Below are 24,994 nucleotides of genomic sequence, written 5' to 3' on the forward strand. Positions count from 1 at the left end.
CATCACTTGAAAAGTATACGAACTGAGGAAATCACGTCTACCAATCATGACTGACCACAGTATATAATCATAACAATATTCTGTTACACTTTTTATAGCCATATGACCCTATACCTCTAACATAACCAGTGGTGCAAGTAGAAATTTTTTCTTAGTGGTTCTGATATTTTAAAATGGGCGTGGTCATGTGTCATGAGTGGGCATGGTCACACAAAACTAGGGGAGTGGCTACATGAAAATAGGGCATGGCCACATTATGCCACACACCGTAATGCCCGTTACACATTATGCCACACGCCGTAATGTCCATTACACATTATGCCACACACAGTAATGCCCATTACTCATTATACTACACACACCACAATGCCCATTACACATTATGCCAGACACCGTCACACCCATTACACATTATGCCACACACTGTAATGCCCATTACACATTATGCCACACACTGTAATGCCCAGTACACATTATGCCACACACGTAATGCCTTACATATTATACCACACACCATAATGCTTATTACATATTATGCCACACACAGTTATGCTACTGACACCATTTTAAGTTCCAAACACAAAAATGCCCCTTATAAATTATGCCCCAGTGGTGGGCTGGTGGTATTGCGTATCATCACTCTGTACCACCCCGTACCACCTTTCTTTCAGCACTGAACATAACCTGACTACTGGGTATGATTGTAATACACTTCTGTACATGCTATACAGACACAGGACAATCTAGTACCCAACATAACCTGACCTACTGGACATGGTTGTAATACACTTCTATTACATGCTATAAAAACATAGGAAACCAGATTACCAAACATAACCTAACCAATGGACTAATAGCAATAAACCTCTGTTTACATGCCATACAGACATAGGATAACACATTACCCAATATAATCTGACCACTGGACATGATTATACTCTAAGTATATTCCATGATATCCATACCTCTCAACTGTCCCGATTTTCGCTGGACAGTCCCATTTTTTGGGACTGTCCCGCTGTCCCACCCGCGGGCCGCAGTGTCCCGCGGTGAGGGTGCCGGGGGGGCAGTTGGCAGGCATCCTTTCACTAGCAGCTCTGCAGTGAATAGATGGGTAACAGAGGGACTGGGGGCATGCCAGCAGTTCAAAGATCTGGGCATGCCCTCAGAGTGACGGAAAATGGGGGCGTTGCTCGTGATTGCAACATTGCTGCAAAGTCATGCCCCCTTTTGCATAGGTCACACCCTTTTTCGGGAGGTCTGTAATTAGGGATTAAAAATGTTGGGAGGTATGCTATACAGACATAGGATACCACATTACCCAGCATAACATGACCACTTGGCATGATTAGAAAAACAAAAACAAAAAAAAAGGACCAGCTATATATATAATAGCAATGCAGAGGTCTTAGTTGCATACTTTTGCAAACATATGGTAAGCCACCATCAAGTGCAAGGCATCTCTGCTCTGGTGGTTCTATGCTACATGATAATAGCATCTACTCTGGGTCATTTATTTATATATTTCCAAATTGAGTGCCAGTTCTCCTGGAGGCACCCCAGGATCATCCAATATGGCACTACAAGGAACAGCATACCCTCCTGACTACTGACCCCATCCATGCTTCTCAGAACAGTGATACAGAGTTGATCAAATTAATTTATTGGTGCATCAGAGGTGCATGTAAGGGAGGGGTTAATTTAGACTATAGAAAAACAAACAAATTTCCCTAGCACACCAAATTGGAAAAGCAAAAATCACACATCCTACATGATAATAGTAATGCAGAGATCTCAGTTGCATACATATGGCAAGTAACCCGCTATACTCATACTTTTATAGCCCTTGTGCTGTTATTTCGCATAGCTGTCCAGACACCTTTGAAATAGTGTTGAGGCCTGTGTTAAAGCAGTGTTGATGCATAGGAGTTGATTAAATTAGCCGCGAGGCGGCTCACCGCGTAAGTGCAGCTATATGTTGCATTTTGCAGTAGCTTTGAAGCTTTTTGCTTGTAGGCCAATAGGTCTGCGTATAAAAAATGTGAGTCCAGGCCACAGATTGGGTTGCGAGGGGGGCGAATTCAGCTGCCGTTGACAGCATTTCTACACCATTGTAACTGCACTTCACCCTCCCCGTGGCTAATTGAACTGACCTCATAGAATATTTTGTGTTTTGTCCATTTTAGTTTTATATTCACTATTATTGGCATCTTCAACTGTTAGTACCTTTATATTCTGGGGGTTCAGAGTAACTGTGGTCCTTCTCGTTTTGGATAAGGGATACTCAACCTGTAATACATTTTAAGTGATTTATCTCAGAGCATTTTCCTAAGGCGCTGTTCTACACTCGTACTATTTTACCACCATATTTCCCTTAGAGAAAGTTTATTATTCAAAACACTAAAATGCAAGCTGCAACATTACTCATTTTTCTATGCAGGCCCTCTGGAGTTATGGAAACCGTGGAACAAAGCAAGAGACTTGGAGCAGTAAAATTATCACGGGTCACCTTTCGGGCGACAAACAGGGATAATAACCCTGCAACCCTAAAAGAAGTAAGGTCACATCTCAGTATGTTCTTCTATAATACTGATGTCTGCAATATCCAAATATGTTTTGCCATGGTAACCAGCACGTGCATTCAGCACCTGATTCATATGTGCACTCATCGTTGATGGCAGACGCAAGGGCTGATGTTTGCAGTACTGTGCATGTGTCCCGGTGGCTAGTATCAGCAGAGGCAGTGCAAATTTGTATGCAGAGGGAGCAAATGTCGGTGGGTATTCCTGGGAGGTAACAGGGGTGTGGCCAGAGGCGTCACCACAGTGACACCCGGTGAGGTGCTACAAAAAGGGGCATGGCATTGCTGGCGGGGCATGGCTTCACATCCTAACCCCCATTTTTTTCCAGTCCGAGGGTTTGGGAGATGCGGGTTGTCCCCGGGGAGTGCTGTGGTTGCTGTGCCGACTTCTACACAGTGACAGGAACCGAGTGTTGCACATAATGCTACACTGCAGCACCCCGCTCCTGTCACTGAGCAGGAGACGTCATTTTGGTGTCACCCTTCAGTGGTTGACACCCGGGTGCGGGCCGCACCCACCTTGTGACACCACCGGGTGTGGGAGCTCAGATGCGGGCGTGTCATCGCCAGCAGTTGCAGTGGTACTGGTGGCCATGTTCTGATGGACATTTGGCTGATCAGATGTTCCATGATGTGACGGATCTGTGATCTATGGTGCAACTTTTTGCGCAAAGTGGCGGATTAGAGCAGCAGCTGGTCGGCATCTTTGTACATAAATTTGCAGTCGGACTACATACAAAAGCGAAATCATGACTGCAACTGTGTCCACCAGCTAATCAGGCCCTCAGTTTGAAGCTCTTGGCTAAAAGCTGGTTGCAAATATCTCAACAATAACTAAAAGGTATTAAACAGTACATGGCAGCCCTGGATGAGGGTATTGACTGGTACGTATGACATTGTAGCTGGTCAGATCAGAGTAGATATATTGATTTTCTTAAGAGGGAGTAGGCAACTTTTACATAACATTTATATATTGATGATTTGGCGGTTTTTGGTTCATTTTCCCACACAAAAAAAGAAGAAATAATAGAAATACATACTTTAATAAAGACCAATGTAAGCACATAGGACACAGGACCTGATTCATGTTTGTAAGAGCCGCAAAAAAGCAAGTAATTGGGCAAAACCATGTTGCACTGCAGGTGGGTCCGATGTAACATGTGCAGAGAGAGTTAGATTTGGGTGGGGTTTATTCCAATTGAAATCTAAATTGCAGTGTAAAAATTAAGCTGCCTAACATTTGTGTGCCACATGCAAAAGCAGCCACTATGTACCCTGCACAGAGAAAATATAAATGTATTTGCTCACATGTTGCATGACAACATGGTTTGTTCCAGACGCAAAGTTACTTGCTTTTTTTGCTTTACTTACAAACATGAATCAGGCTCACAGTCATACTTGCCAACTTCCGGTCGGCGCATAGGGGGCATGACCAGTGCAAAGGTGGGCTGTTGGGAAGGGGGAGACAGTGTAGGGTGCAGCGGCACAATTGCATCATCGTGCCCTCGCTATACAGTGCCAAAAAAAAAAAACACAGAACGCCTACTTGTACTCAGTTATTGGCGGCTGTGGGGGTATGCAAGCAGCTGGAGGCTCCCGGCCCCCACCTTTCCGGGGGCGCTACACGATTTTTGGGAGCCTCTTGCCCGTTCCGGGGAGAAGGCACATATGCTCATAGTTAGGGACCACTTGACGTTCTACATAGAAAGGAAGAAGTGTAGAAAAAAATCACACGAGTATGGCACTCCAATATCAGACGATAGACACGCACAGGGCTGGATTCAGGAATATCTGCAGAGAGATGGTTTACGTACAGCTCCAATGTTTTCTATGCTGCACATGTGCTGAGCGGATATTGCATCGTTGGACGCAGTGCCCCCTATGCCGTAGCCTGATTGTCATTTATCAGTCTAAAAAGGTGACATATTCTTTAAAAAGGGGCATTTAACCAGGTTTATTGTTACCTTAATAATGCCACTAGAAGAACTTCCAGATGTCTGTACAAGCAGAGGCACCAAGCAAAATGTAAAATATATGAAAAGTGTGCAAACAACGATAACACCTAATTTGGCAGGCGATCGTCCAATTAGATGCTCTCTTCACAAGCACACCACCTTCTAGTGCACTACGGATGTATAGTAATGCTACACAGTCAGTGCGAGGCTCTATTTAAAGCTGGTGATAGGGTGACATCCATTTTTAAACTGTTCCTAATGTAATCAGACTGGGCTCCCTGCAGTGTTACAGATACAGCTCTCACTCACTGAATATGCTGCAGCAAAGTCAAATAACACGTTAGCCCAGGCGTTCCCAAACGCGGTCCTCAAGGCACACCAACAGTGCAGGTTTTAGTGATATCCAGGCTGCAGCACAGATGGTTAAATCAAATAACTGAGCTACTAATTAAGTCATCTGTGCTGAAGCCTGGATATTATTAAAACCTGCACTGTTAGTGTGCCTTGAGGACCGTGGTTGGGAATGCCTGCGTTAGCCCTTTAATGATGTGTAGTAACACTGTAATTCAGTCTGACACTGCTGCTTATACTCACTTATGGTTTCCAAGCGATTGAGCTGTTTATTCTTAATTACTTACTTGGTTTTGGCGTCTGATCCAATTTGTGTGTCACGTAGGAACACAGTATTAACCAGTCACCACACCTACATCTATAAATGTATTTTTACTTTGTTTCTCAATAAATATTCAGTTACAATATGGAATTGTTATTAAACAGAAACAACACGTGTGTGCATGGGAATGACCACTTTGGGGTCTATTCATGAAGCAGTGAAAACAGTGGAGAAGTGATCCAGTGGAGAAGTTGCCCCCAGCAACCAATCAGCTGCTCTGTATAATTTTATAGTATGCAAATTATAAATGTTACATCAATGCCGATTGGTTGCCATGAGCAACTTCTCCAACGGTTCACTTCTCCACACATTTCACTGCTTCATGAATAGACTGGTTTGTGAGGTGCAACTTTCTAGTGCTGGGTAGGACCACAGAAACATTCCTTCAGAGATTTTGCTCCATATTGATGTGACAGCAGATTTGTTAGCTGCATATTAATAATGTAAATCTCCCGTTCCACCACATCCCAAAGGTGCTGCTTAATATTAAGAGCTGGTGGCTGTGGAGGCCATTGGAGTACACTGAGCTCATTGTCATGTTTATAGAACCAGCTTGAGATGATATGTGATGATGCGTGCTTTGTGACATGGGGGTCTATTCATGAAGCAGTGAAAAGAGTGGAGAAGTGAGTCTGTAGAGAAGTTGTCCATGGCAACCAATCAGCTGCTCCGTACAATTGTATACTATGCAAATTATAAATGTTACTTCAATGCTGATTGGTTTTCATAGGCAACTTATCCACTGGCTCACTTCTCCACACTTTTCACTGCTTCATGAATAGACCCCAGTCTATTCATGAAGCAGTGAAATGTGTGGAGAAGTGAACCGTTGGAGAAGTTGCTCATGGCGACCAATCAGCATTGATGTAACATTTATAATTTGTATACTATAAAATTATACAGAGCAGCTGATTGGTTGCTGTGGGCAACTTCTCCACTGGATCACTTCTCCACTGTTTTCACTGCTTCATGAATAGACCCCATGGTGTTATCCTGCTGGAAATATTAGAAATAGACTATGCTCTTAAGGGAATGCATAAGCGTGTACACAGGGTGTGAGCACACAAATGAACCTTTCATCCGGCTTCCAGGGAGGTAACTGACATGTTTTGAATCAAAGATGGTCAAAGTGAAACCATACCTCCCAACCATACTTGCCTACCTGCCCCTCTCCATGAGGGAGAAAATGCTCTGTTCCTGGACTTTCCTGGTAATGTATGATTGCCATCACCTGTGGTGAGCTAGGTAATTGATAAGAAAGGTATTTCACCACAGGTGATGGCAATCATACATTACCAGGGAAGTCCAGGAACAGAGCATTTTCTCTGACGTCCTAAGTGGATGCTGGGACTCCGTAAGGACCATGGGGAATAGTGGCTCCGCAGGAGACTGGGCACAACTAAAGAAAGCTTTAGGACTACCTGGTGTGCACTGGCTCCTCCCACTATGACCCTCCTCCAGACCTCAGTTAGAATCTTGTGCCCGGCTGAGCTGGATGCACACTAGGGGCTCTCCTGAGCTCCTAGAAAGAAAGTATATTTTAGGTTTTTTATTTTACAGTGAGATCTGCTGGCAACAGACTCACTGCAGCGAGGGACTAAGGGGAGAAGAAGCGAACCTACCTAACTGGTGGTAGCTTGGGCTTCTTAGGCTACTGGACACCATTAGCTCCAGAGGGATCGACCACAGGACCCGACCTCGATGTTCGGTCCCGGAGCCGCGCCGCCGGCCCCCTTACAGAGCCAGAAGCAAGAAGTGTTCCGGAAAATCGGCGGCAGAAGACTTCTGTCTTCAACATGGTAGCGCACAGCACTGCAGCTGTGCGCCATTGCTCCTCATGCACACCTCACACTCCGGTCACTGATGGGTGCAGGGCGCTGGGGGGGGGGGCGCCCTGAGGGCAATATAATACACCTTGGCTGGCAAGTCATCACAATATATAGTCCCAGGGCTATATATGTGATAAATTACCCCTGCCAGAATCCATAAAAAAAGCCGGAGAAAAGTCAGCCGAAAAAGGGGCGGGGCTATCTCCCTCAGCACACTGGCGCCATTTTTTCTTCACAGTGCAGCTGGAAGACAGCTCCCCAGGCTCTCCCCTGTAGTTTTCAGGCTCAAAGGGTTAAAAAGAGAGGGGGGGCACTAAATTTAGGCGCAATATGTGTATACAAGCAGCTATTGGGGGCAAAATCACTCAGTTATAGTGTTAATCCCTGCATTATATAGCGCTCTAGTGTGTGCTGGCATACTCTCTCTCTGTCTCCCCAAAGGACTTTGTGCGGTCCTGTCCTCAGTCAGAGCATTCCCTGTGTGTGTGCGGTGTGTCGGTACGGCTGTGTCGACATGTTGGATGAGGAAGGTTACGTGGAGGCGGAGCAGAGGCCGATAAATGGGATGTCGCCCCCTGTGGGGCCGTCACCAGAGTGGATGGATAGGTGGAAGGTATTAACCGACAATGTCAAGTCCTTACATAAAAGGCTGGATGACGTAACAGCTGTGGGACAGCCGGCTTCTCAGCCCGCGCCTGCCCAGGCGTCTCAAAGGCCATCAGGGGCTCGAAAAACGCCCGTTACCTCAGATGGCAGACACAGATGTCGGCACGGAGTCTGACTCCAGTGTCGACGAGGTTGAGACATATACACAATCCACTAGGAACATCCGTTGCATGATCTCGGCAATGAAAAATGTGTTACACATTTCTGACATGAACCCATGTACCACATAAAAGGGGTTTTATGTTTGGGGAGAAAAAGCAGCCAGTGTTTTGTTCCCCCATCAGATGAGTGAATGAAGTGTGTAAAGAGCGTGGGTTCCCCCGATAAGAAAATGGTAATTTCTAAAAAGTTACTGCTGGCGTACCCTTTCCCGCCAGAGGATAGGTCACGTTGGGAGATATCCCCTAGGGTGGATAAGGCGCTCACACGTTTGTCAAAAAAGGTGGCACTGCCGTCTTGGGATACGGCCACTTTGAAGGAGCCTGCTGATAAAAAGCAGGAGGCTATCCTGAAGTCTGTATATACACACTCAGGTACTATACTGAGACCTGCATTTGCCTCAGCATACATAGTGCTGCTGCAGCGTGGTCTGATACCCTGTCAGATAATATTAATACCCTAGACAGGGATAATATTTTGCTAACATAGAGCATATTAAAGACGTCGTCTTATATATGAAGGATGCACAGAGGGATATTTGCCGGCTGGCATCCAGAATTAATGCAATGTCCATTCTGCCAGGAGGGTATTAGAGACCCGGCAGTGGACAGGTGATGCTGCCTTTAAAAGGCACATGGAGATTCTGCCTTATAAGGGTGAGGAATTGTTTGGGGATGGTCTCTGGGACCTCGTATCCACAGCAACAGCTGGGAAGGAAATTTTTTACTTCAGGTTTCCTCACAGCCTAAGAAAGCACCGTATTTTTAGGTACAGTCCTTTCGGCTTCAGAAAAGCAAGCGGGTCAAAGGCGCTTCCTTTCTGCACAGAGACAAGGGAAGAAGGAAAAAGCTGCACCAGACAGCCAGTTCCCAGGATCAAAAATCTTCCCCCGCTTCCTCTGAGTCCACCGCATGACGCTGGGGCTCCACAGGTGGAGACAGGTGCGGTGGGGGCGCGTCTTGGGAACTTCAAGGACCAGTGGGCTTGCCCACAGGTGGATCCCTAGGTTCTGCAAGTAGTATCACAGGGATACAGGCTGGAGTTCGAGGCGACTCCCCCTCGCCGTTACCTCACATCAGCCTTGCCTGCTGCCCTCGGAGAAAGGGAGGTAGTACTGGCGGCAATTCACAAGCTGTACTTCCAGCAGGTGAAATCAAGGTACCCCTCCTTCAACAAGGCCGGGGTTACTATTCTAAAATGTTGTGGTACCGAAACCAGACGGTTCGGTGAGACCCATTCTAAAATTGAAATCCTTGAACACTTATATACGAAGGTTCAAGTTCAAAATGGAATCGCTCAGGGCGATTATTGCAAGCCTGGAGAATTTCATGGTATCACTGGACATCAAGGATGCTTACCTGCATGTCCCTATTTACCCTCTTCACCAGGAGTACCTCAAAATTGTGGTACAGGATTGTCATTACCAATTCCAGACGTTGCCGTTGGTCTGTCCCCGGCACCGAGGGTATTTACCAAGGTAATGGCCGAAATAATTATCCCGTACTTGGACGATCTCCTTATAAAGGCGAGGTCCAGGGAGCAGTTGTTCGTCGGAGTAGCACTATCTCGGGAAGTGCTACAACAGCACGGCTGGATTCTGAATATTCCAAAGTCGCAGCTGGTTCCTACGACGCGTCTACTGTTCCTGGGTATGGTTCTGGACACAGAACAGGATAAAAAGGGTTTCTCCCGGAGGAGAAGTCCAAGGAGTTGTCGTCTCTAGTCAGAGACCTCCTAATACAAATACAGGTGTCGGTGCATCAATGCACGCGAGCCCTGGGAAAGATGGTAGCTTCTTACGAAGAAATTCCATTCGCCAGGTCCCATGCAAGGATCTTCCAGTGGGATCTGTTGGACAAGTGGTCCGGGTTGCATCTTCAGATGCATCGGCGGATAACCCTGTCTCCAAGGGCCAGGGTGTCGCTGTTGTGGTGGCTGCAGAGTGCTCATCTTCTAGGGGGCCGCAGATTCGGCATACAGGACTGGGTCCTGGTGACCACGGATGCCAGCCTTCGAGGCTTGGGGGCAGTCACACAGGGAAGAAACTTCCAAGGACTATGGAAAAGTCAGGAGACTTCCCTACACATAAATATTCTGGAACTAAGGGCCATTTACAATGCCCTAAGTCAGACTAGACCCCTGCTTCAACACCGGCCGGTGCTGATCCAGTCAGACAACATCACGGCGGTCGCTCATGTAAACCGACAGGGCGGCACAAGAAGCAGGATGGCGATGGCAGAAGCCACAAGGATTCTCCGATGGGCGGAAAATCATGTGTTAGCACTGTCAGCAGTGTTCATTCCCGGAGTGGACAACTGGGAAGCAGACTTTCTCAGCAGACGTGACCTCCACCCGGGAGAGTGGGGACTTCATCCAGAAGTCTTCCAAATGATTGTACACCGTTGGGAAAGGCCACAGGTGGACATGATGGCGTCCCGCCTCAACAAAAAGCTACAAAGATATTGCGCCAGGTCAAGGGACCCTCAGGCGATAGCTGTGGACGCTCTGGTAACACCGTGGGTGTACCAGTCGGTGTATGTGTTCCCTTCTCTGCCTCTCTTACCCAGGGTAATGAGAATAATAAGAAGGAGAGGAGTAAGAACTATACTCATTGTTCCGGATTGGCCAAGAAGAGCTTGGTACCCAGAACTCCAAGAAATGATCTCAGAGGACCCATGGCCTCTGCCGCTCAGACAGGACCTGCTGCAGCAGGGGGCATGTCTGTTCCAAGACGTACCGCGGCTGTGTTTGACGGCATGGCGGTTGAACGCCGGATCCTGAAGGAAAAGGGCATTCCGGAGGAAGTTATCCCTACGCTAATTAAAGCTAGGAAAGAAGTGAACGCAAACCATTATCACCGCATATGGCGGAAATATGTTGCGTGCTGTGAGGCCAGGAAGGCCCCAAAGGAGGAATTTCAGCTAGGTCGATTTCTGCACTTCCTACAGTCAGGGGTGACTATGGGCCTAAAATTGGGTTCCATTAAGGTCCAGATTTCGGCTCTATCGATTTTCTTCCAAAATAGAACTGGCTTCACTGCCTGAAGTTCAGACTTTTGTTAAGGGAGTGCTGCATAGTCAGCCCCCGTTTGTGCCTCCAGTGGCACCGTGGGATCTCAACGTGGTGTTGGATTTCCTGAAGTCGCATTGGGTTGAGCCACTTAAATCCGTGGAGCTACAATACCTCACGTGGAAAGTGGTCATGCTGTTGGCCTTGGCGTCGGCCAGGCGTGTATCAGAATTGGCGGCTTTGTCATGCAAAAGCCCTTATCTGATTTTTTATATGGATAAGGCGGAATTGAGGACTCGTTCCCAATTCCTTCCTAAGGTGGTATCAGTTTTTCATGTGAACCAACCTATTGTGGTGCCTGCGGCTACTTGGGACTTGGAGGATTCCAAGTTACTGGACGTAGTCAGGGCCCTGAAAAGTATATGTTTCCAGGACGGCTGGAGTCAGGAAAACTGACTCGCTATTTATCCTGTATGCACCCAACAAGCTGGGTGCTCCTGCTTCTAAGCAGACTATTGCTCGCTGGATCTGTAGCACGATTCAACTTGCACATTCTGCGGCTGGACTGCAGCACCCTAAATCTGTAAAAGCCCATTCCACGAGGAAAGTGGGCTCTTCTTGGGCGGCTGCCAGAGGGGTCTCGGCTTTACGAATTTGCCGAGCTTTTACTTGGTCGGGTTCAAACATTTTTGCAAGAGTCTACAAGTTTGATACCCTGGCTGAGGAGGACCTAGGGTTTGCTCATTCGGTGCTGCAGAGTCATCCGCATTCTCCCGCCCGTTTGGGAACTTTGGTATAATCCCCATGGTCCTTACGGAGTCCCAGCATCCACTTAGGACGTCAGAGAAAATAAGATTTTACTCACCGGTAAATCTATTTCTCGTAGTCCGTAGTGGATGCTGGGCGCCGATCCCAAGTGCGGATTGTCTGCAATACTTGTTTATAGTTATTGCCTAACTAAAGGGTTATTGTTGAGCCATCTGTTGAGAGGCTCAGTTATATTTCATACTGTTAACTGGGTATAGTATCACGAGTTATACGGTGTGATTGGTGTGGCTGGTATGAGTCTTACCCGGGATTCAAAATCCTTCCTTATTGTGTCAGCTCTTCCGGGCACAGTATCCTAACTGAGGTCTGGAGGAGGGTCATAGTGGGAGGAGCCAGTGCACACCAGGTAGTCCTAAAGCTTTCTTTAGTTGTGCCCAGTCTCCTGCGGAGCCGCTATTCCCCATGGTCCTTACGGAGTCCCAGCATCCACTACGGACTACGAGAAATAGATTTACCGGTGAGTAAAATCTTATTTTCTCCCTCATGGAGAGGGCAGGTAGGCAAGTATGCTCCCAACATGACCCTCTCCAGGAGGGACACAATGCTCTGCTCCTGGACTTCCCTCTTAATGTATGATTGCATCACCCGTGGTGAAACACCTTTCTTATCCATTAACCTGTTCAACACAGGTAATGGCAATCATAAATGAAGAGAAAAGTCCAGAAGCAGAGCATTGTGTCCCTCCTGGAGAGGGTCATGTTGGGAGGTATGGTGAAACCACTCTATCCAGATAGTGCAGTTTCACATCCAACATCTTGGATTCAAAATGAGGCTGTCTACGTATTCCCTGGGAACCTGCTTGGATGCGTGGTGGAGACAACAGCTGCTAATGTTTTGTGCAATTCTCTTTAAACTCTATAGCAGTAGTTCCCAAACGCGATTCTCAAGGCACCCCAACAGTCCAGGTTTTAGGTATATCCCTACTTGTGCACAGATTGTATAATCAAACTGTCTGAGGTACTAGTTAAGTCATCTGTGCCTCAGCATAGATATCCTTAACACCTGGACTGTTGGAGTGCCTTGAGTACTGCGTTTGGGAACCACTGCTCTAGAGCACAGGTTCTCAAACTCGGTCCTCAGGACCTCACACGGTCCATGTTTTGCAGGTCACCTGTAGATTTTTAAAATGTGACACTTGGTGATACACAGTGCAGCTGCTGGGTGACATGGAAGACGTGAACCGTGTGGGATCCTGAGGACCGAGTTTGAGAACCACTGCTCTAGAGCACAGGTTCTCAAACTCGGTCCTCAGGACCCCACACGGTGCATGTTTTGCAGGTCTCCTCACAGAATCACAAGTGACATAATTAGCTCCACCTGTGGACCTTCTAAATGTGTCAGTGAGTAATTAATACACCTGTGCACTTACTGGGTTACCTGCAGAACATGCACTGTGTGGGGTCCTGAGGACCGAGTTTGAGAACCACTGCTCTAGAGTGTTGCATGTGGAAATTTCAGATTAGCCGTTTCTGAGATAATCAGACTACCTCGTTTGCTGCCAACAAGCATCCCATAGTCAAAGCCACTTAGACCACACTTCTCCATTCTGGTGTTTCATCTGAATAACTGAACCTCTTCACCATGTCTGTTTAGTTTGCATGCTTTAAGTTGTTGCCACGATTGGCTGATTAGATATTTCCGTTAACAAGCAGGTGTAGAGAGTATGTGCCTAATAGAGTATGGATAAAGATTTTGCCAATTAATATATAATTTATAAATATGATTCTTTTGGGTAAAAAATCTAACAGACATGGATTTATCCTCCTTTATCTCAGGAGGACATGTATGAAAGGTAGTAACTATGTAAGAATAAAGTTCTAATTGATTAGTTTGCTTTTTTAAACAGTGCTAGAAATGTATTTGATTTCTTCTTAAATGTCTCCCAGTGTTTTTAAAAGTAAGTAATTGGCATAATGTTCATTTTAGCCGGCAGCTCCTCTGGCCCCCAGAGGAACCTCGAATGTGAATCCTCCGCCAAATGAAGGATCTTCTACAATTACAGAAATAAAGAAGCCTTTACCGTCTATCAGCATGAAAGGTCTCCTGGCCGCTCAGCGCATCACACTGCAACTTAAGGTAAGAGACACACACACCACTGCTTTCCTAAGTAAAATGGGGTCCCTAGACAGGGGCTGCAAGTGTAAAGGTTGTGATCAAAGTATGAATTAAGGGCCTAATTCAGGTTGGATCGCAGTGTGCGATCCAACCACAAATAATGAGAACAAGATGCAGGCACAGAAAATGCAGGGGGCCGCAGAAAATGCGATCGCGTCTGCCTGTCAATCAGGCAGAGGCAGTCGGGGGACGGGGGCAGGCAACGTTTCGTTTCCAGGGAGGAGACGGAGCATTGCGGAGGTGGACAAATGGGGGCAGTGTGGCGTGAACGGGGGCGTGATCAGGATGTTGATGGGGTGGGCATTTTGCAACATTAGGGAATCTACACACACACACACACACACACACACACACACACACACACACACACACACACACACACACACACACACACACACTATAGTCACTTACTGATGCTGCATTGCAGCCAGTCAATGGGGGCGGAAATGTTGTGGCATTAGGCCCTGACTCCTAGTGGACATAATGCCGTAATTCTTTAATCTAGTATAGCTAACATGATTCTGTTTTGCATATTTGCACCATATTTGGCTTCGTCCCTTCACATAGACCCTCGAATCGCAGCATTACAGCTATGTGGGTGGCAATTGTGAACCATCCACTCCACTGCAAAGATGGAAACACATCGTTTTCTCCTTCTGAGAAAAAAAAAATCTCCATCCGGGGGGAGGCCTTCTGGGTACTCAGAAACCCCCCTTGTGTGCGCTACTGTCTGTGAGATAGATATATATCTCCAAAATACGGTTGGCACACACACTTGAAGAGATTCCAACTGCCTGGGGTGCTAACCCGGTATACCACTTTGGGCTATACACAATATATCCATTCCATTAAGAAGAGGTGCACTCACCAGGGACTTTGTAGCAGGTTTTTATTTACTCATATCACCAGTGTAGACAAAAGTACGGTCGATGTTTCGGTTACATAACGTAGCTTTTCTCAAGACATCCCACCAGTAGAAGACACAGAGACTTGACACCCACAAGTGAGAATAGTCCCTACGCGCCATGATTCCGGCTGTCAGCTGTCAGGATTCTGGCATCGGTATCCTGACTGCCGGGATCCCGACAGCCGGCAAATTGATTGCATCCCATTTAAATGTACCCTTTATTTACTACCTGGAGACTTCTAAGAGGGAAAAAGGTGATATAATGATGACAGCTAGGCATTTAGGGAAATATACCCAGTTATCCAGTAATAAGGCACACGTGCTATTGCTCACATCATCAGCAACACAATCACACACAGAGGTGTAGCTAGGTGCCATGGTGCCCAGAGCAAGGGTATGTGTCGGCGCCCCCTCTCCTGTACTGAAATGTCACATTTGAAAAGAAAAAATATTTAATAATCCTAAATTGGTGACAGGGCCGGTTCTAGACCTTGTGGATCTCAGGGCAAAAGTTTCCTTTCGGCATTCCCCGTATTTAAAATAGGGACAGTATATAGGGGCGTGGCTTCATGGGGAAAGGGCGTGGTGACAAAATAGTACTAATTCAGATTACAACTCACAGTAGTGTCTGTTATTCACATGACACCAGTAGTGTCCGTTATTCACATTACACCACACAGTAGTACCCCTTATACACTTTACGCCACACGGGAGAGCCCCTTATACATGTTACACCACACATTGGAGCCCCTTATACACATTACACAACACAGCAGAGCTGCTTATACATGTTATGCCACAGTAGAGCCGTTTATACACGTTACACCACAGTAGAGCCGTTTATACACGTTACACCACAGTAGAGCTGTTTATTCACATTACACCACAGTAGAGCTGTTTATTCACATTACACCACAGTAGAGCTGTTTATACACGTTACACCACAGTAGAGCCGTTTATACACGTTACACCACAGTAGAGCCGTTTATACACGTTACACCACAGTAGAGCCGTTTATTCACATTACACCACAGTAGAGCCGTTTATTCACATTACACCACAGTAGAGCCACAATAGAGCTGCTTATATATGTTACACTGCAGCTTCTAATGCAGAGAGAGGTGCTGCAGCAGCAGCTGGGACAGAGAGAGGTGCTGCAGCAGTCTGGGCAGAAAGAGGTGCTGCAGCAGCCAAGGCAGAGAGTTATGTAGCTTGACAGAAGTAACCCTGCTGCACAGGTACAAGCGGACAATGAGACATAAAAAAAGGGCGGCAGAGCTTTGGCATATTCTGGTTGTCAGTGTCTCCTGCTGTCGCCTCTGGCCTGTCCTGTTCCCTACCTAGTCTCCGAGTCAGTGTGTGCCTCTCTGCTTCTCCTCTTGCTCTGCAGTTGTCTGTACAGCGACTTACGGTATAGCGGAGGGAGGGTGGAGGTGGCGGGCACCCTCTTACTTTTATGGCGCCTGGAGCATGCGCTCCACTGGAGCCACCCTCGCTACACCCCTGATCACACAACACAATTGTAATAATAATATTTCTAAAAATACATGAAGACCCATAATAGGAGGTTAAGCAGTCACTGACAGTGGGTGATTACTGTGATATAGCATCCTCCAGGAGTGACCAGCACTTGGGTACTGACATTACTTCTTATTGCTTTCAGAATCGAGCAGTATTGAGGAGAAAGGCCAGAGCCCGCACACCAAATCGCAAGCCTATAACGATCATCAATGAACAGGTAAGACATGTCCAACTGCAGGGGCCGGGATAATGCAAATTGTAGGTACTTCTGTATGATAGGCTCCCCTAGATTTCAGGAACTTTTAGGAAAGCATCTACATTGTGACATTAAGACTACTTACAGAGGCATATTAACCATAACATGGTCTAGCTGTTGTGTTATAAAGGAAATTACAGTATTTACTAAAATGTGATTCCAGTGCACTCAGAGCTGTCCCTGTCTCATTCTACCGCTCAGAGATGCTGCTTACACACCAGATCACAGTGTTATGATGAACCAGGGCCAAATATCTATCAGCCACCCTGATGATATGCAGACTAGGCTGGGAGGCCCTTATCTTAATATAGACTAATGCAAGGTTGACCAAACTTCACCATTACAGGTCCATGATCAAACTCTGGACTAACATCTGGTGCTGGGGTCCACGCATTTCCGCAATTCCCATTTCTTCATGGAGGAAGGTTAGAGTCTACAGCACTAGTCTGATGACCACTTGAAGACCATTATTTTCCTCACTATACGAGGTGCGGTAAAGAAACCCATACATTGGAAAGGGGGGTACATTTATGATAGCTTGCGCTTTCACTGCATGAGGGTCCGGGACAGTGCCTCCAGCACTAGTGTGGTAGATATTTAACTGATACACCCTACAACTCATTTTGCCTGGGCCCCAGCTGCTATTTCAGAGCCAGAGTCCTCCATTCCATGGCATAAAGGGTGGAAGGCAAGACATAACCACAGAGCACTATGTGAGACAAGGCTAGCACTCTATTTTGTACATTAATTTAACTCTAGTTTTTGACACAGAGCTGAGCAGCATATACTACAACATAGGCGCCACAATGATTATCCGCTAGCAACCATTGCTCTTTGGTGAATGTAACAGGATTTAAACACATCACTGGTTGCCTATGACTAATTGGTTACCATGATCAGTGCTGAGGTATCATTTCGGCAATTAACAAAATGAAATACGAGGACACTTAGAGTAAGTTACAGCTGCGGTAGTCAATGGTGGGATGCGTTTAATTTACCGGCTATCGGGATCCCGGCGGTCAGGATACTGACACCGGAATCCCAACAGCCGACAATGCCGCCAGCCAGGATTCCTGCGCAACTGGACTATTCCCACTCGTGGGTGTCCACGACACCCATAAGGTGGGAATAGATTCTGTGGTGAGCGCAGCAAGCCACCAAACCCACAAGGGGACTCTTTGCGCTCGCTCCACAGCCGGCATTCTGGTGGATGGTATGCCGCTGTTGGGATATTGACAGCCAGCATCCCGTCTGCCGGTAAATCATACTGAACCCTCAATGGCAAGGGAGAGCCTCTGTAAGGCCTTTAGAGCTGGTCTATTCATGAAGCAGTGAAAAGAGTGGAGAAGTGAGCAGGTGGAGAAGTTCCCAAAGGCAATCAATCAGTGTTGCGTTAAAATGTATAAAGTGCCTTCTATAAAATTATACGTAGCAGCTGATTGGTTATCATGGGCAACTTCTCCACTTGCTCACTTCTCCATACTTTTCACTGCTTCATGATTAGACCCCAAGGCTTTTGGGCCCTTCAAGGACTAGTGAATCAGAAGAATCTGATGTACGCATAATGCTGGCTTGCGTGCAGTGGTGCAAGTAGAAAAAAGGTCTTATAGGTACTGTGTGCGTGCGCCAAAAATGGGCGTGACCAAATGGCACATGGGGCGTGGCCAATGAAAATGGGGGCGTGATACACATATGGGGGGGTCAAATACACATGACCCTAATAGTGCCAGATACACAAATGACCCCCCAGTGCCAGATATACATTGCCCCCACAGTGCCAGAAATACATTGCCCCACTGTGCCAGATATACATTGCCCCCACTGTGCCAGATATACATTGCCCCACTGTGCCAGATATACATTGCCCCACGGTGCCAGATATACATTGCCCCCACGGTGCCAGATATACATTGCCCCCACTGTGCCAGATATACATTGCCCCCACTGTGCCAGATATACATTGCCCCACTGTGCCAGATATACATTGCCCCACTGTGCCAGATATACATTGCCCCACTGTGTCAGATATACAATGCCCCACTGTGCCAGATAAACATTGCCCCCACGGTGCCAGATATACATTGCCCCCACGGTGCCAGATATACATTGCCCCCACGGTGCCAGATATGCATTGCCCCCACGGTGCCAGATATACATTGCCCCCACGGTGCCAGATATACATTGCCCCCACGGTGCCAGATATACATTGCCCCCACGGTGCCAGATATACATTGCCCCCACGGTGCCAGATATACATTGCCCCACTGTGTCAGATATACAATGCCCCACTGTGCCAGATAAACATTGCCCCACTGTGCCAGATAAACATTGCCCCCACGGTGCCAGATATACATTGCCCCCACGGTGCCAGATATACATTGCCCCCACGGTGCCAGATATACATTGCCCCCACTGTGCCAGATATACATTGCCCCCACTGTGCCAGTTATACATTGCCCCCACAGTGCCAGATATACATTGCCCCCACAGTGCCAGATATACATTGCCCCCACAGTGCCAGATATACATTGCCCCCACTGTGCCAGATATACATTGCCCCCACTGTGCCAGATATACATTGCCCCCACTGTGCCAGAAATACATTGCCCCACTGTGCCAGATATACATTGCCCCCACTGTGCCAGATATACATTGCCCCACTGTGCCAGATATACATTGCCCCACGGTGCCAGATATACATTGCCCCATGGTGCCAGATATACAATGCCCTACTGTGCCAGATAAACATTGCCCCACTGTGCCAGATAAACATTGCCCCACTGTGCCAGATAAACATTGCCCCACGGTGCCGGATATACATTGCCCCCACGGTGCCAGATATACATTGCCCCCACGGTGCCAGATATGCATTGCCCCCACGGTGCCAGATATACATTGCCCCCACGGTGCCAGATATACATTGCCCCCACGGTGCCAGATATACATTGCCCCCACGGTGCCAGATATATATTGCCCCCACTGTGCCAGAAATACATTGCCCCACTGTGCCAGATATACATTGCCCCCACTGTGCCAGATATACATTGCCCCACTGTGCCAGATATACATTGCCCCACGGTGCCAGATATACATTGCCCCACGGTGCCAGATATACAATGCCCCACTGTGCCAGATAAACATTGCCCCACTGTGCCAGATAAACATTGCCCCACTGTGCCAGATAAACATTGCCCCACGGTGCCGGATATACATTGCCCCCACGGTGCCAGATATGCATTGCCCCCACGGTGCCAGATATGCATTGCCCCCACGGTGCCAGATATACATTGCCCCCACGGTGCCAGATATACATTGCCCCCACGGTGCCAGATATACATTGCCCCCACGGTGCCAGATATACATTGCCCCCACGGTGCCAGATATACATTGCCCCCACGGTGCCAGATATACATTGCCCCACTGTGTCAGATATACAATGCCCCACTGTGCCAGATAAACATTGCCCCACTGTGCCAGATAAACATTGCCCCACGGTGCCAGATATACATTGCCCCCATGGTGCCAGATATACATTGCCCCCACGGTGCCATATATACATTGCCCCCACTGTGCCAGATATACATTGCCCCCACTGTGCCAGATATACATTGCCCCCACAGTGCCAGATATACATTGCCCCCACTGTGCCAGATATACATTGCCCCCACTGTGCCAGATATACATTGCCCCCACTGTGCCAGATATACATTGCCCCCACTGTGCCAGATATACATTGCCCCCACTGTGCCAGATGTACATTGCCCCCACTGTGCCAGATGTACAATGCCCCCACTGTGCCAGATGTACAATGCCCCCACTGTGCCAGATGTACAATGCCCCCACTGTGCCAGATGTACAATGCCCCCACTGTGCCAGATGTACAATGCCCCCACGGTGCCAGATATACATTGCCCCCACGGTGCCAGATATACATTGCCCCACTGTGTCAGATATACAATGCCCCACTGTGCCAGATAAACATTGCCCCACTGTGCCAGATAAACATTGCCCCACGGTGCCAGATATACATTGCCCCCACGGTGCCAGATATACATTGCCCCCACGGTGCCATATATACATTGCCCCACTGTGCCAGATATACATTGCCCCCACTGTGCCAGATATACATTGCCCCCACTGTGCCAGATATACATTGCCCCCACTGTGCCAGATGTACATTGCCCCCACTGTGCCAGATATACATTGCCCCCACTGTGCCAGATGTACATTGCCCCCACTGTGCCAGATGTACATTGCCCCCACTGTGCCAGATGTACAATGCCCCCACTGTGCCAGATGTACAATGCCCCCACTGTGCCAGATGTACAATGCCCCCACTGTGCCAGATATACATTGCCCCCACTGTGCCAGATATACATTGCCCCCACTGTGCCAGAAATACATTGCCCCACTGTGCCAGATATACATTGCCCCACGGTGCCAGATATACATTGCCCCACTGTGCCAGATATACATTGCCCCACTGTGCCAGATATACATTGCCCCCACTGTGCCAGAAATACATTGCCCCACTGTGCCAGATATACATTGCCCTACTGTGATCTCTCCCCCCCCCCCCCCCCCCCCCGTTCACCTTTGCCTCTTTTGTTTTGCATGCCATGTGAGGGGAGGACAGCGCAGCGCGCGCCTATCCTGCCGTCACGAGCTCTGATTGGCTAGAAAGCTGGTGCATTATTGAGATCACCCCCCGCCGCCGCAGCCGCTGGAGCGGAGACCGGACATCACCGAGTATTGAGGGGTAGGAGAGGCGCTGCGCTCTCCTCCCCTCACACAGACGCCAGGGAAATGCAGGTATGGTGGCTGGGAATTTCTTACCGGTACGCCATACCACCATATTTGCAGCACTGCTTGGGTGAGAGTATAGGTATAGTCCAGTCTTGAGATACGCCATAGGTCTCCTAGGTAACGTCAATTTCCGCTTTGTGGATCACATCCATTGTCGCAAACTTTGTTCATAATCTAACTTCTGTCTTCTTCGTGACTCCCATTGAATGTTTCAATCTTTATTCATACATAGCAGCATGATAAATAACAGTCAGCAACAGGTCATTAATAAAGAGGGAGTTGTCTGTGTTTGTCAGTTATACAAATAATGCATGAAATAGCCACGCTAGTAAAGTGTGTTTGTTCTGGACGTCCACAATACACAGGACAATTATGTCAACAGTAGAAATCTTTGTCTTAAACAAAGCATGGCTAAGGTACATAAAAGCTTTGTTCTTATGAGGAAAGAGGTTTCTTTTGAAGTGAAAGTTCAGTGTAATATTGGCACATAGCTGGAATACATAATCACTAGGTAACATCACAGTGTTATCTTGGAGAGTGATAAAGTACCAACTAGTCAGCTCCTAACTATTATTTTAAGGCTGTGGCTCAGATTTATCAAGATTTGGAGAGTGTTAAATTGCACGGTGATAAAGTACCAGACAACCAGCTCCTAACTGCCATGTTACAGGCTGAGGGGGACATGTACTAAGCAGTGATAAAAGTGGAGAAGTGAGCCAGTGGAGAAGTTGCCCATGGCAACCAATCAGCTGCTCTGTAAACTTTTATAGTATGTGAATTATAAATGTTACGTCAATGCTGATTGGTTGCCATGGGCAACTTCTCTACAGGCTCCTTCTCCACTTTTATCGCTGCTTAGTACATGTCCCCCTGTGTCTGGAAAAATGACAGTTAAGAGCTGATTGGTTGATACTTTTTCACTGTGCAATTTATCACTCTCCAAGTCTTGGTAAATCTGGGCCTGTAAATAACAGGAGCTGATTGGTTGGTACTTTATTTCTCTTCACTTCATCTCTCTCCAACGCTGTAGTCAAGATTCGATTCTGTCGTGTTTAAACATATTTTCAAGGCGGCAAAAATCTAAAAGGCAAAACCAACCTGTTTTGCCTTTTAAATTTCTGCTTTAAAAATATAGGCACACTTACACGAATCGCAGCCATTCCTGTATCTTCCATATCTGCATAAGACCCTATGGATGGAATTTAATTCATTATCGGGCCCGATCTCCGGTCTAAAGTGATGGGAGATTGCGGGGGTGATATTCAATTGAGTCCGTTATCACGCTGATTGTGCCCATAGGAGTCGGGATCCAAATGGGTTACTTTTCGTGTATTTCAGTTCGCCAGCCCTGGGCGGTGTGAGCTGAAATGCTGACGCCGGCAGCCATCACGACCGAACGGAGCTACAATTGAATAGCTCAGAGGTTCCCAAACTGTGTGCCGTGGCTCCCTGGGGTGCCTCGGGACCCTTGCAGGGGTGCCCTGGGTTGGTGGTCCAGGACCAATTCAAATTATTCATGGTCAATATAATAGGCAAAACCAGTGCTGGTGGCTGCCAGTCATAAAATATGTGGCCAAACAGAAGCAAATCTTGTCCCTCACCACACAACTGACCCTAAGGATGACATATAAACGCGATCTACTTAATGTAACATTTCTTTCTAAATTTCTCAATAAGAAATTTTTGGCCTAGGGGTGCCGCGAAAAAAATTCTGATACTCTAGGGCGTTTGGAAACCACTGGAATAGCTCCATTTTGGCGCCATCTATTGGCAGAAGGCAGGATAAGATTTGAACCTCGCCCTATATCTTCTTCCGGGATGCAGTTAGCATCCCATTCCCAACAGTCTGGAAGCTGGCGGTCATGTGACCGACACCGGAACCCTGCCACCACACAGAATACCAGGTCCGGAACACTGACCGCCGGCATCCCAAAGGTAAGTATTGGTGTGAGGGCCTGAGGGTGGGAGTTTAGCATTATGCACCCGAGTGTCTTAGCTCTAGCCACTACCCCTTGTGATTAGCCGTAGCTGCCATCCCCACTATCTTTTCCTTAGCTGCCACCCCGGGCGGGTTAGGGGGCAGGGTAAGGGTGAGTTAATTACCCCGTCACCTGTCGGCATTGTAAAAGTGGTGATGACGGTGTTGGTCATGTGACTGCCGACATCCCGACTGACAACATTTCATATCACACCTTCCTTTTCAGCCGCTATTACATTAAAATACACATCCATTATATCATTCCGTCAGCCACAAGCAGCAGACAGGCAGCATAGCCACTAGTGTAGCTGCCTGTCACGGCTGCCTGTCACATGTTCTATTCCCACTCTATGGGTGTTGTGGACACCCAGAAGTGGGAATAGTCCTGTAGCGCCTGTATTCTGGCTGTCGGCATCGCCAGCTGTCAGTATCCTGACCACCGGGATCCCGACAGCCGGCAAATTAAACGTATACCCCGGTGCTATGTGTAATGTACAGAGCAATATCTGTTCTGTCTAATGTGCAGAGCCTTTATCTGGTGCTACATGTAATGTACAGAGCAATTTCTGTTCTGTCTACTTTGCAGAGCCATATCTGGTGCTCTGTGTAACGTACAGAGCAATATCTGTTCCAGAAATATATATGTCTGTGATCCTGCGCTGCAATTTTAAAGCTGCCGTTTAAAATCGATGGGATTTACCCTCCAAAATCCCCACACACATATACAACGAATACAAAGATGATTAAAAAACAGGCGCTCTTTAAAGTATTAAAACTTTAAAACATTGGAAGTCCACTTCAAACTTTTATAGCTTCCTCCAGATCGGTGCCCAAGTGTTAACGTGGGGTTGAAAAGACACTTACATAGCAGTTCAACCTCGCGTTCCTATAAAGGTATCTTTAAACAGGTCTGGATGAAGTTGATCCTATCACACACAGCGGTCGTATGGAATAACACTTACATGTGGTTTCAGTCCCGAGTGCACTGAAAGGTATCTTTCAAACGATCCCCATATGCAATGGGTAGGAAGCAGGCAAACCAACGTGCATAAAAACATACACAGGTTTTATTCATAAAATAACACAAAAAAGAAAGCTGCAGCAAGAATGTCCCATGGAAGATAAATGTTCGTCACAGCATGGATAACTTCAACGCGTTTCAAGGATTCTTTCTTGATAAAGAGGAAAGAATCCTTGAAACGCGTTGAAGTTATCCATGTAAGTGTTATTCCATACGACCGCTGTGTGTGATAGGTCCAATATCTGTTCCGTCTAATGTGTAGAGACATATCTGTGTAATGTGCAGAGCAATAGGCCTAATTCAGATCTGATCGCAGCAGCAAATTTGTTAGCAAATGGGCAAAATCAGGGACCTAATTCAGACCTGTTCACTCGCTAGTTTTTTTTTTGCAGTCCTGCGTTCGCACAGTCGCCAACCATAGGGGTGTGTATTTTCACTTTGCAAGTGTGCGAACGCACGTGTAGCAGAGCTGTTCAAACAGATTTTGTGCAGTTTCTGAGTAGCCCAGGACTTACTCAGCCGCTGCGATCACTTCAGCCTGTCCGAGACCGGAATTGATGTCAGGTACCCTCACCTCCCTGCAAACGCTTGGACATGCCTGCATTTTTTCCAACCACTCCCAGAAAACAGTCAGTTGACACCCATAAATGGCTTCTTCCTGTCAATCTCTTTACAAACGCCCATGCGAAT

At 47.2% G+C, this 24,994-nt stretch overlaps 1 protein-coding gene across 3 annotated transcripts in view; it reads left to right on the forward strand.

Annotated features, from left to right (window-relative positions):
• Positions 1 to 24,994, forward strand: part of LOC134957614 (dynein light chain Tctex-type protein 2B-like) — a 119,422-nt gene that overhangs the window by 80,899 nt on the left and 13,529 nt on the right. For 2 of the 3 annotated variants that reach the window (XM_063939635.1, XM_063939634.1), the window contains exons 2-4: positions 2,441 to 2,555; positions 13,627 to 13,776; positions 16,386 to 16,460. In XM_063939635.1, the coding sequence (XP_063795705.1) occupies positions 2,454 to 2,555; positions 13,627 to 13,776; positions 16,386 to 16,460 (327 nt within the window). In that variant the 5' untranslated portion in view covers positions 2,441 to 2,453. Of the gene's footprint in view, positions 1 to 2,440; positions 2,556 to 13,626; positions 13,777 to 16,385; positions 16,461 to 17,842; positions 21,312 to 24,994 lie in introns of those variants that run through there. The other variant, XR_010186683.1, reaches the window with a different exon arrangement.

The sequence above is a fragment of the Pseudophryne corroboree genome, chromosome 9, assembly GCF_028390025.1.
Source record: "Pseudophryne corroboree isolate aPseCor3 chromosome 9, aPseCor3.hap2, whole genome shotgun sequence".
NCBI classification, from domain to species: domain Eukaryota; kingdom Metazoa; phylum Chordata; class Amphibia; order Anura; family Myobatrachidae; genus Pseudophryne; species Pseudophryne corroboree.